Here is a 16,006-nt window from a genome sequence, read left to right as displayed (position 1 = left end):
TTTGTTTAGACTCTGGGCAGACCCATAGCCCCCTATCCCACTCTTCCATTAGCCCCTGCTCTGAGGTACGGGTCACGCAGTTCATCAAGAAATATGTGGCTTCGTGCCTCCTCATCTCTGACACCAACACAGAACTGTCCTACATTCTACCCAGTGATGCTGTCAAGAAGGGCTGTTTTGAGAGGCTTTTTCAGGTACCAAGCATTTGATGAGCGTAGGCAATCAGGGAGCATGAGGGAGGAGGGGCACGGAAAGGAATTGGCCAGTGTCTCTTGGGCTGATATCTAATCTGAATTAGCAGCATATATTCTGCTCAAAGGCTTGGGTAGATGTAACATTTCCAGAAATGGTGAAGCCAAGGGAAAGAAAATGGTTTTGTTTTTTAAGGGGGAGGGTGTTTATGCTTGGTGTAAGAATGGTATGCCTAAGAGGGCTTCTCAGTTGATCTAAAATATCATGATGGGAGTAGAAAGGAGCATGTAAATTCTAAACTAGGCGTAGCCAAAAGCTCTGAAGATTATTTTCCTTCCTCTGGCTTACTGTTCGTAGCACTTGGAGCACAGCTTGGATGATCTGGACCTGACCAGTTTTGGGCTGATGGACACCACTCTGGAGGAAGTCTTTCTTAAAGTCTCAGAGGAAGATCAGTCACTGGAGAACAGTGACGTGGGTAAGGAGGACCAGAGTTCCTGTTTCACAGTCACAAGAGCTTGCTCATGATGGGGGTATGAAGTTGCATTATACTGGATCAGACAGTTGGGTCATCTAGCCTGACATTATTTGGTAGTGGTTCTCCAGAGTCTCAGACAGAGAAAAGTCTTTGCCTAGTACTTGGTACTTAAAAGGTAAAGGTTCCCCTGCTCGAAAGCCAGTCGAGTCCGACTCTAGGGTTATGGTGCTCATCTCCGTTTCAAAGCCGAAGAGCCAGCACTGTCCGAAGACGTTTCCATGGTCATGTGTCCGGCATGACTAAACACCAAGGCACACGAAACGCTGTTACCTTCCCACCGAAGTGGTACCTATTTACTTGCAATTTCTTGCTTTTGAACTGCTAGGTTGGCAGGAGCTGGAACTAGAGATGCAGGTGATTGAACTCAGGATTCATGCAAAGCAAGGTGTCCTCTTACTGAGCCGTAGCCATGCTTTTAAGTGCATGCGATGCCACTGCTGTAGCGTTAAAAAAGAAGCTAGATGTGGTGGGAGGGGGCAGTGATCTTTTCCAGCCGCAGCAGTAGGGCTAGGAAGCAGCATTACTGGTAACAAACAGGCAGTCGAACAAGCAACGAGGAAAGACCAGGCCCCTGCATCTGAAGGCCTGAGATGGAAATGGTACCTTTTCCCACACTGGACAACTAGCTGCCAGGGTACTTGGTTCTCTCAGGACCAGGGGACGTGGGGCACGGGTGACAGCAAATGAAAAGCTAAACAATGGGAGGAGCATTTCACTGAACTGAATGCTGGTGTGTGCTAAAGCCACATACAAATTGAAGAGACAAGCTGAAGTGCAATCATAGCCTTACGAGTTTTTAATTTTTCATGTCGGCCGGGTGTGATTTCCCACCACTGCCCCCTTGCTTAACTAAAAACAGGCATCCATCCCACAGGTGCCTCTTGTGGGCCTCACAGTTTCTGTACTTTGCAGATGTGAAAGAGTCCAAGAAAGATGCTCTTCTCCTGCCTCTCCCCCAGCTGGGCCCAAAGCCTGAGGCCAATGGAGAGCCTCATTCGGGTGCAGAAATGCTCGAGAAGCCAGAGACGGACCGCAGCAGCCTGTTGGCCTGCTCCCAGCTGGCCCAGTCTCAGACGTCACTGTGCTCGGCTTCCTCAGCGGGCTCCGTGCGAGGCGATGAAGGTGGGGCTTATTCGGAGTTCTATGGGGATTATTCTCCGTTGTTTGATAACCCACAAGACCCTGATAACGTCAGTTTGCAAGGTTTGTAACACATTATGTGAGAGACCTTGCGTTATCACTGGGGGTGGGAGGTGGGCAGATACTAACGCACTACCAAATTCTCTGGTTCTGGGGGGGAGGGGATGTATTATATCTTGAAAACCTATCTTTTGATGTACTGAAACTTTAGAAAATATTTATTCTCCAGGCAAATCTGCTTTGATTGTAAATCTGACGGTGTGTGTGTGTGTGTGTTTTATCCCAACTATATGAAATGATGTTACTGTTGGAATACGCCCTAGTAACCCAGTAAGTTTGCTAGGCCTTCCTCGCAGAGATGAATTTATGTGCTGTTATTTAGAGGATTGCATAAGCCACAAAATGGCAGGTATCTGCCCCAAGGAGCTTCCATTCTAAGTACCAAACTTCACAATATTGCAGATCCATGATCAGATCCCCAGATGTGTAATTTGGATTGCAAAAAACAGCTGTGAGGGGGAGAATGATGTGGATTAGGGCCATGAAACTGTGGAGGGGGGTGCTATGCCCACCCCCTGTGCATTTTCCATCATTAGAACCCCTTCATACCACCTGGAGGGAAACAAACACAGCTTGGGAGAGCAGTTTCCATTCTCTCTGCCTTCCCAGTGCCCTACCCTTCTGTCCATGCTGCCCTTTCCCCTTACAGCTGGCTTTTGCCATTTAAATACATATTTGGGGATCTGTTGAAGAATCCCCAGCCATGTGTGTCGTTTGACCCTACATTTCAATAGTAGAGGAGACTGGGAAGGGGAAAGAGAAGGGAGGAAGCAAACAGGCAAAGAAAGTGTGGGGTCTGAGTAAACACAGTCTTGGGTGCCACTCCTACTGACCTTGTAGCCTGTCCCTTCTTGGGGACCTTTCTTCCTGAGACTGAGGGCCCCTTCTCTGTCCCCAGGTGACATTTTCAGTATGTGGGTAAGCAGCATAATTTCTGTGATAGATTTCTTTTTATATCTTCTTGAGAGAGAGAGCCTCAGTCTCGCCTGTGCCTCCTTTTTCGCCTTTCCCCACTGCAGACCAAGAGGCCGACTCAGAGGAGCTTGAGCTGTCTGGACAGGGGAGCTTCAAGCTAGAGGGCTCTTGGCTGAAGTTGCGCCAGTTCCACGGGCTGATTGTCAAGCGCTTCCACTGTGCCAAGCGCAACACCAAAGCCCTCTTCTCCCAGATCCTGCTGCCAGCTTTCTTTGTCTGCGTGGCTATGACAGTGGCCCTTTCCGTGCCTGAGATAGGTACGTATGTCAATTGTCCTGGAATGGTCTTTACTGCTGCCACCCTGAGATGCAGAAAGAATAAATGCCAGGCTAGGATGCCATAGAGACAATGACCAGCCGAGCTGACACACGCGGAAGGTGTTATAGAGAAAACTGGCATGTAGATAAGTTTAACTCCTTCCCCTGACCCAGCAGCACCATTTCTAATATGTGTGCTACTGAAGTGGTTATTCAAGAAGCCAGGCTTGCTTTTTGCCTCATGCATGTAAGCATTTGGCGTGGGAGCTTCTCTCCCCTGGTTTTCCACTTGTGGAATGTATCCTGTCTTCTGAAGCCAGCCTATCCCAGAATAACCTTTTCCAAGAGGGTTGCACAGAAAAGGTAAATCAGGTTCTGTTTGAGGATTCCTAATGTTAACGGTAGACATGACAAAATTCTTGTTTGCCCTTCATAAGAACATAAGAGACACCAATGTTGGATCAGGCCAAAGGCCCATCCAGTCCAACACTCTGTATCACACAGTGGCCAGAAATACCAGGTGCCATCAGGAGGTCCAGCAGTGGGGCCAGGACATTAGAAGCCCTCCCACTGTTGCCCCCACCCCCCGAAGCACCAAGAAGACAGAGCATCACTTGCCCCAGAGTCCCTATCTATACCTTGTGGCTAATATCCACTGATGGACCTCTGCTCCATATGCTTATCTAATTCCCTTTTGAAGCCGTCCATGCTTGTAGCTGCCACCACTTGCACCACTTCAGCCTCATAAGCTGGGGGTGGGGGTGGGGAGTGAGGGGTGGGAAGAAGGAGTCCTTTGCAAATAAATGTTTCCTGTATGAGGCGAATTGTGACCTTGCCACGAGAAGGCAAATTCATATAGCTGCTTGCCTGCAAAAAAAAAAAAAAATCGCATGAAGTTTCTTTCATGGTGACAGCCTCCAGGCCTAATTCAAGTTGCCTAGCAACCGTCATCCTCTTAGCTGAGCAAAGTGGCGAGGCTGGAAGTTGATAAAAGCCAGGGTGCACTTTGGTGGCCGAGGGGAATGCACAGAGCAATAAAGGGAAAGTAGGCTGACTCGGAGCCCCTCCTTTGCCTGTCTCCACTCTGGGTGGATTTGGCCCTCTCCTTGCCATGTTAGCACTTGGGCATCCTAGCACCCCTTAAGCATGACCCAGAACTCCGGGACAGCTGTTGACAGATGTTTCTTCCATTTCCACAGGAGACCTGCCTCCCCTTGTTCTCTCACCATCCCAGTATCACAACTATACCCAGCCCAAAGGCAACTTCATCCCGTATGCCAATGAAGAGCGGCATGAATATCGGTGAGAACCTTGGGATTTCTTTTCCCTGCACACTGAGAAGGCTGTTGGAGGAGCTGCAGAAGAGGGGAAGCTGCCATTTGCAACTCCTCTGTGATCAGATGACAGTAGGAGAGCCTGACTGGATCAGTTCATCTAGTCCATCATTCTGTTTCTACCAGAGGACTGCTGGATGCTTCCGAATGTCAACAAACGGGCATAGCGCCTAAAGACCCCTCCCCCCCGAAATTGGTGTTCAGAGGTAGACTGCCTCTGAACACAGAAGTTCCTTTTAGCCACTGTGGTTAATAGCCATTGATAGGCCACCTACTCTGTGAATTGATCTAATCCTTTTTTAAAAGCCGATAAAATAGGGACAGTGAACATACGAAACTGCCTTATACAGAGTCAGAATACTGATGTGTCTTACCCAGTACTGTTTATTCTGCCTGCCAGAAGCTCTTCAAAGGCTCAGGCAGAAATAGGGGTTTCCTAGTACCTGCTGCCAGAAATGCTGAGGACTGGACCTCAGGCATTTTGCATGCAGAACAGGTGCTTTGCCACTGAGTGTCAGGTTCCCAGATATTTCACTCTCCACAGACTTTTGGCAGTGTAATGCTTTCTTAGAGATTTGAAGCTGCTGTAGACTCCAGAACTTTTGTTAGGACTAAAGTCAAAGATGGGAAATTACAAGATATAGGCGAAACCCCAAATTCCATACATTCACACGTCACACCTAAATAAGGGTATTTCTATGGCAACCCTGATAGGTATATGGTTGACCTATCTAAGCTAGCTTGGCACAACAGATCTCCAAGGACAGTCTCATGGGAAATTATCTCGGGGCTCACGTTGAGGAGTTACAAGCAGCTGCTCCCAATCATTCCAACCACATCCACTCCCCCCCAATGCTACATGACAAGCGAAGCTGAAGGTACATTGATAAAATCCAGACAAGCTGAAATCAAAAGTAACTACAAAGCACCTACAAAGCAGCCTGAGCAAGAGCTTGACACTGAGCCGGTGTCTCTTCTTAGGAGGGGGCATGCATGGTGAAATTTTGCCCTTTAGGCCTTTCAGTCAGTGAGGGAACCTCCTCAGAGTTGTGGGCTGAGCAGTCCTGCTTGCTATCCCCTTTAAGCCTCTGCTCCTGGTCTCCATCTGGAGGGCTTTTGCAGTCACAGGTCTGGATTGCACTGGGAAGTATGTGCTTTGCCTTGGGTAGGGATAACCCTGTAGGGTGAAAGGTATGGCAGCCACAATCCCTGTAACTGAGGGGTTTCCCTGAGGGCCCTGACTGGGATAGCCCAGGCAAGCCCGATCTCGTCAGATCTTGGCAAGTACTTGGATGGGAGACCGCCTTGGAATACCAGCAGTCGAGAGGACGGGGGCAGGCTTTATTCAGCCACCTCTCTGAATGTCCTCCAGGCCCCCAGTAGGGGTCAGTCACCAGAGGTCGCCATGACTTCCAGGTACACACACACACATGCACATATGAATTTTTTTTAAGTACCAAAAACAGAGGGAGAGAGGTTCCCTGAGGGTCTGGTGTTGGTTGCTGTAAGATATCCAGGCAAGATACATTGTTTGACTGGTTGCAGAAGCTCCACGAGGCTGCTGCTATTGCAGGACCTGCGAGCTCATGTATGTTAGCTGATTAATTCATCAATCTGACAAAGTAAGGAATTCATTGCCACAGAGGATGTTTGTGCAGCTTGTGCACAGAAGGTTCCACCAAGGGCTGTTTGCCCTAATAGTGAAGAAACCTCCATATTCAGTAGCAATGTACCGTTGAGTACCAAATTATGGGGGGCAGCTTCCCAGCTTGTGAACTTGGGTCTCACAGCCACTGCTGAAAAGGGAGGCAGATGAGGCTAGGTGAACCGTTTGGCTTTGTTTGGTATGAAATTCCTTACGTTCTCTTTCAGTTGAGTGGAACTGAATACTCAAAAATGCAAAATAATTATTATTTCGAAAAAAAGCAGTTGGTATACTTGTTATCTTTCCAACAGTCTTATAAAGTAGGCTATTATTATTATTATTATTATTATTTATTCTAAAGTTGCAGATGGGGAAGAGACTGAGCAAAAGAGTGGATTGTCACTTAGCTTCTGGCAGAAGTGAAATTCAGACCAGGAAATCATGATTTGTAGCTCAGTCTCTTAATGGCTATATTACACCTGCTCTTGAATCCTTTGAAACATCCGAATTCTGAGGATTCTGAACTCTTGTCTCTCCTAATCCATCCTCCCCTCCTTTCAGGCTAAAACTGTCACCTGATGCCAGCCCCCAACAGATGGTTGGGACTTTTCACCTGCCCTCAGGGGTGGGTGCCACCTGCGTGCTCAAGACGGCTTTCAACAGCACCTTAGACCAGCTGGTCCAGACTTTGAACCTGAACAGCAATGAATCAAAGATGTTGGCGGCCAAGTATTTTGACGCAATGTGTGTGGACTCCTTCACCCAGGGCTTGCCCCTCTCCAACTTCGTGCCACCACCCCCATCCCCAGCACCCTCTGACTACCCTTTCTCCCTGGACGAGGACTTGCTGCGGGCCTGGAATTCTACCACCTACCCCTCCACCGTCAAAGGTAAGGCATGCCACCAGCTGAGTCAGAGGTTATGCGTGCCTGGATCCAGTTTTTGGAGGCTGGATTGCTAGCTATTATGGTCATGCAGCTCTTTTTGTACTGTTTTTATTCATCCTGCCTGAAGGCCTGCAGGTCAGAAACCAAGAGAAATGTGAGTGTTGTTATTATCCAGCTACAATTGTGACGCACTGCAAAAATACCTTGGACTGAGAGCTGCTTGTGTGTTTTTCCTCTACACAGAAACGGTCACCTCTGCTCCATCCCTGCCCCACATTATCCATGAACCCATGAAGTGTACTTGCTCCATGCAGGGCACCGGCTTCTCTTGCCCAAGTGGAGTTGGGGGCCACCCACCACAGATGAAAGTGGTGACGGGAGACATCTTGGTGGACATCACAGGGCGCAACGTCTCCGAGTACTTGCTCTATACATCAGACCGCTTCCGGTTGCACAGGTGTGTGTGCACGCATGGGGATTGTGCCTGCCCTGTTTTGCTCCCCGCTAAGGAGATCTTAGGGAGATCCCTCTGCTTCTGGCCAAGGATCTTGTGCTTTATCATTTTTTATCACTTTTAGAAACTTTGAGCCACTTCTCTTTTGCTTACAGGTATGGTGCAATGACGTTTGGCAATATCCAGAAGTCCATTCCAGCATCCTTTGGGGCCAAAGCTCCTCCCATGGTACGGAAGATTGCAGTCCGGCGAACGGCCCAGGTAGGAGATCCACTTGGGTTTTGTCTATTTAACTAAATGGTTTATGAATATGAACTGCAACTCTCAGCCAAGGGATTCAGAGGCAGCTTACAATATAAAGTTGAAATACAAGCAGTGTATCAATACATGTACACCATCCAATGATCTATCCATTTGAGACCGAAGCCCATAAAAGGTTTGTCCAAGAATACAGCCAACATTAAAGCCAGCAGAAACGAAAACGTAATTGTATCATTCAATTGAGAAAAAATAGGTAAAGCAGCTAAGGACCAAAATTTCACAAATGCTTTGGCTGAAATGTCTTTACCTGGCTGGACAGTGTTGGTGGCAGATGAATAACTGTGTGGAGCTCTAGGGTGGAGGTACCAACCCTTAGAAGGCTACATCCCTGAGAGGCTTGCTGTCCTTACAAAGGAGGATCCCTGTGGGTGTTCTCAACTGCTGGGCAGATTCTCGTGGGACTAGGCGGCCCTTTAGGTACCCTCATATCAGGCAGTTTGGTACTCCTGAAGTTAACAACCCATGCTTCAGCCGCAGCCCAGAAGCGAATTCGCAACCCAGGTAACTGTTTCAAAACCACTGGATTCTTTAGAAGAATACCACTGAGCAATCTCATCACTGCATTTCTCACTGATTAAAACTCTTGAGCACAGAGTGCATGACAGTTTTGATAGCAGTGTAATTGTGTGTTGAATGGTATCACTCTGTACCTCCTGTCCCACACTCTGAGTGTTGTGGCAGACCCACAGATAAGATAGCAGATATGTTCTGGCCTACCTCTTTCTCCCTCTTTTTGCCCCCCCAGGTTTACTACAACAACAAGGGATACCACAGTATGCCTACCTTCCTGAACACCCTCAACAATGCCATCCTTCGTGCCAACCTACCCAAAAGCAGGGGGAACCCAGCTGCCTATGGTGAGTGACTCATGCAGAACAGAAATCAGAAGTGACACAGAGTTAGATTTCTTTGTGGGTCTCCAAATGTGTTTCTAATTTGCAATGGTAAAAATCCACATTGTTGCCAACTTGCCAGATCTGTAGCTCAGGAGGCCGTGGTGCCGCTCTCTCCTTCAGGTCTGTCACTTGAAGGCGCTCTTGGGTCACATGGAAACTGAGTTGATTGAGAATCGATCTGAGCCTTGGAGTGTGCTGAATTGATTTTAGCATTTGGGGAACAGTAGTGCCATTTCAAAGGAATCCATCTATAAGAAACTTGATCCTGCTTGGTTTTCTATGCCTACGTGGGGACCATTCAACATCTGCTCTTCCCCTTATGTGCTCCAGGTATCACCCTGACCAACCACCCGATGAATAAGACCAGTGCCAGTCTCTCTTTGGATTACCTGTAGGTATCTGTTTCAATATTTTATCATTCTTGTATTTGACCTATTTTTCACTTCATATTCTAATAATCCTGTTGTAAACTTGATATTTTAAAAATGCTCTATGTAAAAACAAGAATTTCAGAGCAACTTAATACAATAGAAATGCAAGGTCAAACATTTAAACCATGGCTTTAAGTAAATAAATGCACATACAGCCCAAAAGTCTACTTAGAAAGAGCTGTCGTGACCTTCTAAAGAAAGGTGATCCAGAGGAGTAACCTAAATCCCCTCCCTCCCCAGTTGCATTTGGTTTTTTCTTCTGAATCTTCTATTCATATCAGTTATTTTTATTTCTGTCCCATCCTTCCTGAAAGGAGCTCAGGGTGGCCTTATCCAATTTTTCCCTCCCAACAACACTGTGTGGCTGAGAGTGTGAGCTAAATGGAAGACTAGTAATTTTTAACCAGATTTCTGCTGTTACCACTTTGGCTGTCCAATAAACCAGTACAGAAACACACCAGAACCCAAATGGCCTGAACAAATAATTGAGGATATTCTTAGTACTCATCCTTGTTGATTAAAACTGACTCCCATCAGCTTAGCTGAAGCTGCTGTTGATTGCTCTGCTAGTTAAGCTGATTAAAGGAGGAATCCCTGGTTTAGAAGAGTGAGTGTGTGTGGACGTTTCCCCCCATAGCTTGCAATTGATGAGGTGATAATGTCTGAATGACTGTTCCCAAACCTTGCTCCATCCAATTGCAGCCTCCAGGGTACTGATGTGGTCATCGCCATCTTCATCATCGTGGCCATGTCCTTTGTGCCGGCTAGCTTTGTGGTCTTCCTGGTGGCAGAAAAGTCCACCAAAGCCAAGCACCTCCAGTTTGTGAGCGGCTGCGACCCAGTTATCTACTGGCTGGCCAATTACGTCTGGGACATGGTATGATGCCAAGGATGCTTGTTTGGGGGGGGGGGGGTTGGTTGATCTGGAAAGGCAGTGGCAGAGATGGATGAGGCCAGATGTCCTGCACAACTGCTATGTTAGGGCTGCAACCTGAACTAGCGGGAGGGTCTTCTTCGGCATAATTTTAGGTGGTATAATGTACTTTTCACCCCTCCTTTCCTTTGTAGTTGAACTACCTGGTTCCAGCTACTTGTTGCATCATCATCCTCTTTGTGTTTGACCTGCCGGCATACACCTCTCCAACCAACTTTCCAGCTGTGCTTTCTCTCTTCCTGCTGTATGGGTATGTTGGTGCTGTTGCCATTAGCAAAGTTTGGGTAAAAATATTTGTGGTTCTGGAAATTTAGAGCAACCGTAGGCAGAGTGTAGAGCGAAGGAAACTGCTGGTGCTTTGTGGGCCAGAGCCCAATAGATTTGCCTCTGAATGTCAATCTTTGCCTCCCTCTCCCACAGCTGGTCCATCACGCCCATCATGTACCCGGCTTCCTTCTGGTTTGAGGTGCCTAGCTCAGCTTATGTCTTCCTGATTGTCATCAACTTGTTCATTGGCATCACAGCCACTGTGGCCACCTTCCTGCTGCAGCTCTTTGAGCACGACAAGGTGAGTGAGATTCTGCTAGGGGGCAGGGGGGTAACCTTGGTTTATTAACCTTTATTCTAAGTGGAGTAATGGTTACAAGGACCAGGGAGGGCCTGCATTCCCATCCTTGGCTGTCTATGGAAATCACAGAGTGTGTCCCGTAGACGAGTCATTCCCTCTTTTAGCGGATGTACTTGGTTGGCAGTCCTTTTGTCTAATTGCCCATCTTTGGTCACCCACATCTCCAAATAAGTATCGTAAGGGCTGGAAAAAGTGCAGAAGACAGCAAACAGAGGTAGAGCCTCCTTTCAAGGTCATGCTAAAGAATATGGGTTTTTTCAGTTTAGGAGAAAACAACTAAGTAGGGGGCCGTGATAAGTGCTTATAATGGTGTAGGGTGGAGAAAGTGAATTGAGAGAACCTTTTTCCTCCATCTCCCAACTACTATTTTTTTTATTTACTTAAGCCCACCTTTTCCCTCAGCAGTTGGGACCTAAGGTGGATAACCAAATAAATCACAGAAAGTTTAAGATATCAGAGTATTAGCCACCAGAAACCTTATAAATAACCATCCACAAGAGACCTCTGCCTCAGCAGACTCCAGGAGCCATCAAGAGACTCCAAAGGCTTCTTAGAAAGAACTAAGGGGTACCCACTGAATTCGATGGGCAGTAAATTCAGGACAGAAGAAGGAAGGTATTCTTCATAATTAACAGGTGGAACTCATAGTCACAGGAAATAGGAACAGCCATTCTCTAAGATCCCATTAAAAGGGAATAGAGAAATTCATAAGCAAATCAAGCAATTCCTGTTAGCAATAGTGGCTATATAGAGACTATATAGAGGAAGTGTACCTCCTGAATACTCTGTGCTGGTGGGCAATAACAGGGGTAAGCTTTGGCCTCTGTGTACCTCATGTATGACTGCTAAGGGATGTCTGGTTGAAAGGTGTTGGAAACAGGATGCAGGATTAGATGGACCTTTGGCCTGCTCCAGCAGATGGATGTGTTTTTCTCAATAGGACCTAAAGGTGGTGAATAGTTACCTAAAGAGCTGTTTCCTGATCTTTCCCAATTATAACCTGGGTCACGGGCTGATGGAGATGGCCTACAATGAGTACATCAATGAGTACTATGCCAAGATTGGTAAGTTTGCTGACCTGTTTAAGCACCTTATGCAGCTGCCTCTTGATGGGCTTGTTTTGAAACCAGGTTTTCAGCCCCTGAACCTGTCTCCATTACCATGAATTAGTTCTGGAGCGTGTAAAACAACAACTGGGGAAAAAATAACTTTCAAGCATATGCAAAGTATAGTGCCTTTCTGTTGAGTAATCACTGGGTGAGGGGGAAGGCTTAGCTCATATTTCAGTCTTGGCATCCACCAGCTTTCAGAATAAAGCACCATCTCTTACTAATTGAAATGCATGCAGAACAGTCAGATGTGGCTCTTTTTCTCTAGAGCAGAATCCATGCGAGTTTCACTTCAGAGATAATCCACAGGTTCCTTGCACTTTTCTGTCTTAATCTGTTGTATATTTTAGCCTACTTCTTAGCCAAAAATTAGCTTCCAAAGTGCTCTACTGTAATACAGATAACACACATGGTAATAAATATACAAAAATACATGTACAAAACTAACAAGGTGATAGATGCTCAGGGAGGCACTCATTGTGGTCTTGGGCAGGGCAGCACGAAAGGATCCTTGACTCTAGCCTTTCCTCTGTCTGGCTTTGCTTATAGCCGTTGGTTGCTTAGCTGGATTGGGATCTTGGCACAATGGAGAGCTGAGCTGCTGCCTCTGTAGCCGGAATCAGTGCTTTTCAGCTGTAGGCTCAGTCTGTCTTTGTGACCTACCCCTTCCTCTCCCCAGGACAGTTTGACAAAATGAAGTCACCCTTTGAATGGGATATTGTCACACGAGGTTTGGTTGCCATGACGATCGAAGGCTTTGTGGGCTTTTTCATCACTATCATGTGCCAGTATAATTTCTTCCGGAAACCACAGTAAGTACCCAGTGGGGTATGAAACCCCTACTCTAAGACTTGGGGTAGTGTGTGACTCTTGTGTCCTTGGCCTTCAGGCTACAGCCTTTGTCTTCAGTGGACTTAACTAAGAGGGGTTACACAAGATGGGTGCATCTAGAGTCGGTATGCCTGTTGATTGACTGCCACTGAAACCAAACGTGCACAGTGTAGGAGGCAGCTTCCCTTTTTATTTCATTTTAGCATCATTTGAATAAGCAAGGGTAGGAAGAAGGACTTCTTGCCCCTGAGCCTTGCCTCCTGGGGGAGGGCAGATCCAGGAGCATAGCAGATCTTCTTCTGAAGGTCACCAACCGTAACTAAGCACAGTTGCAGCCAAAACAGAAATACAAGCAGGTAGTAGTGGCAAAGTTCATTGCCTAGGGAGGGTGGTGCTAACAGTTACAATAATTCAGCACTTCTAAAAAAGTGTTCAACGGTGAGCTAAATTGTTCTGAACATTTGGATAAGTATCAGACATGTTACAAATTAAACTGTCTCTTCTGTTAACTTTAATAAACGTAATGCTTTAAAAATATTTGACCTTATCAGCTGAGCAAATTGTTTTTTGACCATTTAACAGCCCAACCTTACATTCTTTATTTTGGAGCTAGAAAGAGGTGGGGTGTTCTGGAATGGGCAAAAGACTTTCGGCTAGATCCACTGCCCTTGGGTTGGCTGGGCCCCCTTGGAACCAATAGGAGAGAAATGGTGGTCCCCATAGAGTGGTTGTTTGGAACTAGATTAAATTGCTGAATATAGGTTGGCTTCAATCGTAAAGGATTCCCAAGTTCTAGAAGTCCTTATTTTTTCAGCTTTTACTGCTACGTGCATTTCATTTACAGTAAATTACTCCTTAGTTATAATTCTGTAAATGGAATATTTAACACCATATTCACCCATGTACTTCTCTGGTCACACTTGGATAGTAAAACATAGATCATATTGGAGCTCTTTTGTCTCCAGTAGGATACTGAACAACTTTGGTGGTGGCAGGTTTGCTGGGTGGTTTTATACAATTTGAACCCCTAGTTGGGTCAGGCAGCTTAAATGGCTCTACGAAAACTTCTGCTGCAATAGATCTGTTATTTTTTTAAGGTGCTACCATAATATTTTTGTTTGGTTGCTGCTTTGCTGTAACAATGATGAGGCTGCCTGTAAGGAATTTGGTTCCTCAGGCCATTTACAGTGAAAACTATTTAGGACAATTTGCAAGTAAAACAAGACAAAGCTGGCAAACCTGATTAGCAGCGACACGAGGATAATCAAACTGAAGCTTCAAAAACTATAACAGGTATAAAATTCTGAGACTGTTTCCTTTCAAGAAACTCTGGGTGAAGCAAGTGCAAGGCTGGGTAGTTATGCACCAGCCTGGGAAGACCACAGGTTCAATCCCCAGCTTCTGTGGGTAGCAGATTGCAGAGAAGACCTTTTTCTGCTTGGAACCTTGGAGAACTGCCACCAGTCAGAAGAGATGATATTAAGCTAGGTGACGAGTGGTCCAACTCAGATTCTGGTGGTTCTATATTGATGTAAGGATCATAAGCAAATCAAGGTTTAGTTGCATCTTTGGAGGATTTCCTGTGATGATGACTAAATTGTGATCTGTTTAAGTTAGGGAGTTTTTTCTCCACCTATGATCTTCGAATAGTCTGTCTGTCTGCCTCTCTCTTTCTCTCATTCATGCACACGCACACCCCTCACTCTCCTCTGCCTGTCTCAAGGCTTGTGGCTGACCATTGGTATCTAAGTTAGAAAACTAATTTTGAAAGAAAGTATTACTTTGGTAACCATGACTGAACAAACAAACCACATATTTCAGCTATAATGATTAGTGGTGTGCAATTGTTTCCCCCTTGGTATTTTTCGGTTCAGGTCTATTATTTTTCGGTGTGGGCCCAGCCCAGCCCCTCACCTGTTTATTGAGATTGCTGGTAATTCCTGAATATATCTGGGATATTTCTGGGAATTTTTTGGGAGGGGGCTGTTCCTGGAAAATCCTGGATACATTTGGGATGCTGAAACATTCTCGGAAAATACTGATAAGGTATTTTTGGGGTATATTTTTTGATTGGGTGGATCCGAATGCACACCCCTAATAATAATGAACCGGGAGGCAAAAGAACAACTTGAACACGTTGCATTTCAAAGGCAGTCTTGGGATTTTAATTCGGGTGGAGGGGCCAGGTTTACTGTTGGTATTATCGGTGCTATGTAATCACCCTGTGCACCCTTGGGGAGTGGCCAGCTCTCTTCTGAACTGGGAAAAGAGCAAGCCACTATGGCAGCTTTCACCTCAGAGCCTCTCTCCATTCCTTGTTTCTCCCCCTATACCAGGCGTCTTCCTGTGTCCACCAAGCCCATTGAGGATGACGTGGATGTTGCGAAGGAGCGGCATCGTGTGTTGCGTGGAGATGCTGACAATGACATGCTCAAAATTGAGAACCTTACTAAGGTAAAGGCACCTGTATTTGGCAGGGGACAGAGCTACGAGTGTGGGATTTAAGGGCAAGAGAGGTTCTGGGCAGGGGAGAAAGCCAATAAGTCACTAGCTAGGAACAACAGGAGTTCCTTTGCAAATTTTCCACTAGCCTGACGTGTATGTAGGAAAATGTTCACTTGGCTCTACTTGTATGTCATTTCCTCTTTGTGTGCCAGGTGTACAAGTCCCGCAAAATTGGGCGTATACTCGCTGTGGACCGCCTGTGCGTGGGCGTAAGACCAGGGGAGTGCTTTGGCCTGCTGGGTGTCAACGGGGCTGGGAAGACAACCACCTTCAAGATGCTGACAGGGGACGAGAGCACAACTGGTGGGGAGGCCTTTGTCAATGGGCACAGGTACATCCATATTTTCAAATGGCAGCCCCTGTTTCGAGGGGGTTGGGCAGAAAGTGGCAGCTCTTACTCACAAGGCTGAAAGGTGGTATCACTTTATACCTCAGAATCCCGCTTGCTGGGGATAAGCAACAAGAGAGAGCTGTTGCCTTCGTGCCCTATTTTCGAGGTTCTTGGATGCTTCTGTGGCTGGCTACTATTACAAACAAGATGCTGGAAGAGATGGATCCACTGTAGTCAAATCCAGCAAGATTCTTCCTGTGTCAGGGTACCATTTTCTCCCCACAGGGTATAATCTGCCACAGGGCACAGCCTGTTCAATCATCATGAAATTCTGAGAACTGGTGGAAATTATGCCTTTTCAGTTTCTATACAGGTCTTTGATGTAGTTCAGTTTTCTTACCTCATTTCTTGCGCTGTGTACCTTATTTATTTATTTATTTATTTATTTAATTCCACTTATACCCCGCCCTCCCCGCGTACGGGCTCAGGGCGGCTTACAACCACAAGGCACAACGTGCGATAAAAACAATAAAACAAT

General features: G+C 46.4%; 1 protein-coding gene across 1 annotated transcript in view; it reads left to right on the top strand.

The window, feature by feature from the left end:
- ABCA2 (ATP binding cassette subfamily A member 2) overlaps window positions 1-16,006 on the top strand; it is a 90,784-nt gene that overhangs the window by 64,549 nt on the left and 10,229 nt on the right. The window contains exons 26-42 of the mRNA XM_015426491.1: window positions 10-194; window positions 550-670; window positions 1,643-1,933; window positions 2,956-3,162; window positions 4,362-4,464; window positions 6,703-7,031; window positions 7,272-7,485; window positions 7,638-7,743; window positions 8,549-8,660; window positions 9,030-9,090; window positions 9,833-10,007; window positions 10,199-10,314; window positions 10,485-10,632; window positions 11,633-11,756; window positions 12,481-12,613; window positions 14,969-15,086; window positions 15,290-15,468. Of these exons, the coding sequence (XP_015281977.1) occupies window positions 10-194; window positions 550-670; window positions 1,643-1,933; window positions 2,956-3,162; window positions 4,362-4,464; window positions 6,703-7,031; window positions 7,272-7,485; window positions 7,638-7,743; window positions 8,549-8,660; window positions 9,030-9,090; window positions 9,833-10,007; window positions 10,199-10,314; window positions 10,485-10,632; window positions 11,633-11,756; window positions 12,481-12,613; window positions 14,969-15,086; window positions 15,290-15,468 (2,722 nt within the window). The remainder of the gene's footprint in view (window positions 1-9; window positions 195-549; window positions 671-1,642; window positions 1,934-2,955; window positions 3,163-4,361; window positions 4,465-6,702; window positions 7,032-7,271; window positions 7,486-7,637; window positions 7,744-8,548; window positions 8,661-9,029; window positions 9,091-9,832; window positions 10,008-10,198; window positions 10,315-10,484; window positions 10,633-11,632; window positions 11,757-12,480; window positions 12,614-14,968; window positions 15,087-15,289; window positions 15,469-16,006) is intronic.

Source organism: Gekko japonicus, unplaced genomic scaffold (assembly GCF_001447785.1).
Source record: "Gekko japonicus isolate JY-2015 unplaced genomic scaffold, Gekko_japonicus_V1.1 scaffold1195, whole genome shotgun sequence".
In the NCBI taxonomy this organism is placed as follows: Eukaryota; Metazoa; Chordata; class Lepidosauria; order Squamata; family Gekkonidae; genus Gekko; species Gekko japonicus.
Note: the sequence above shows the minus strand (reverse complement) of the source record. Positions and strands in the feature narration are given on the sequence as shown.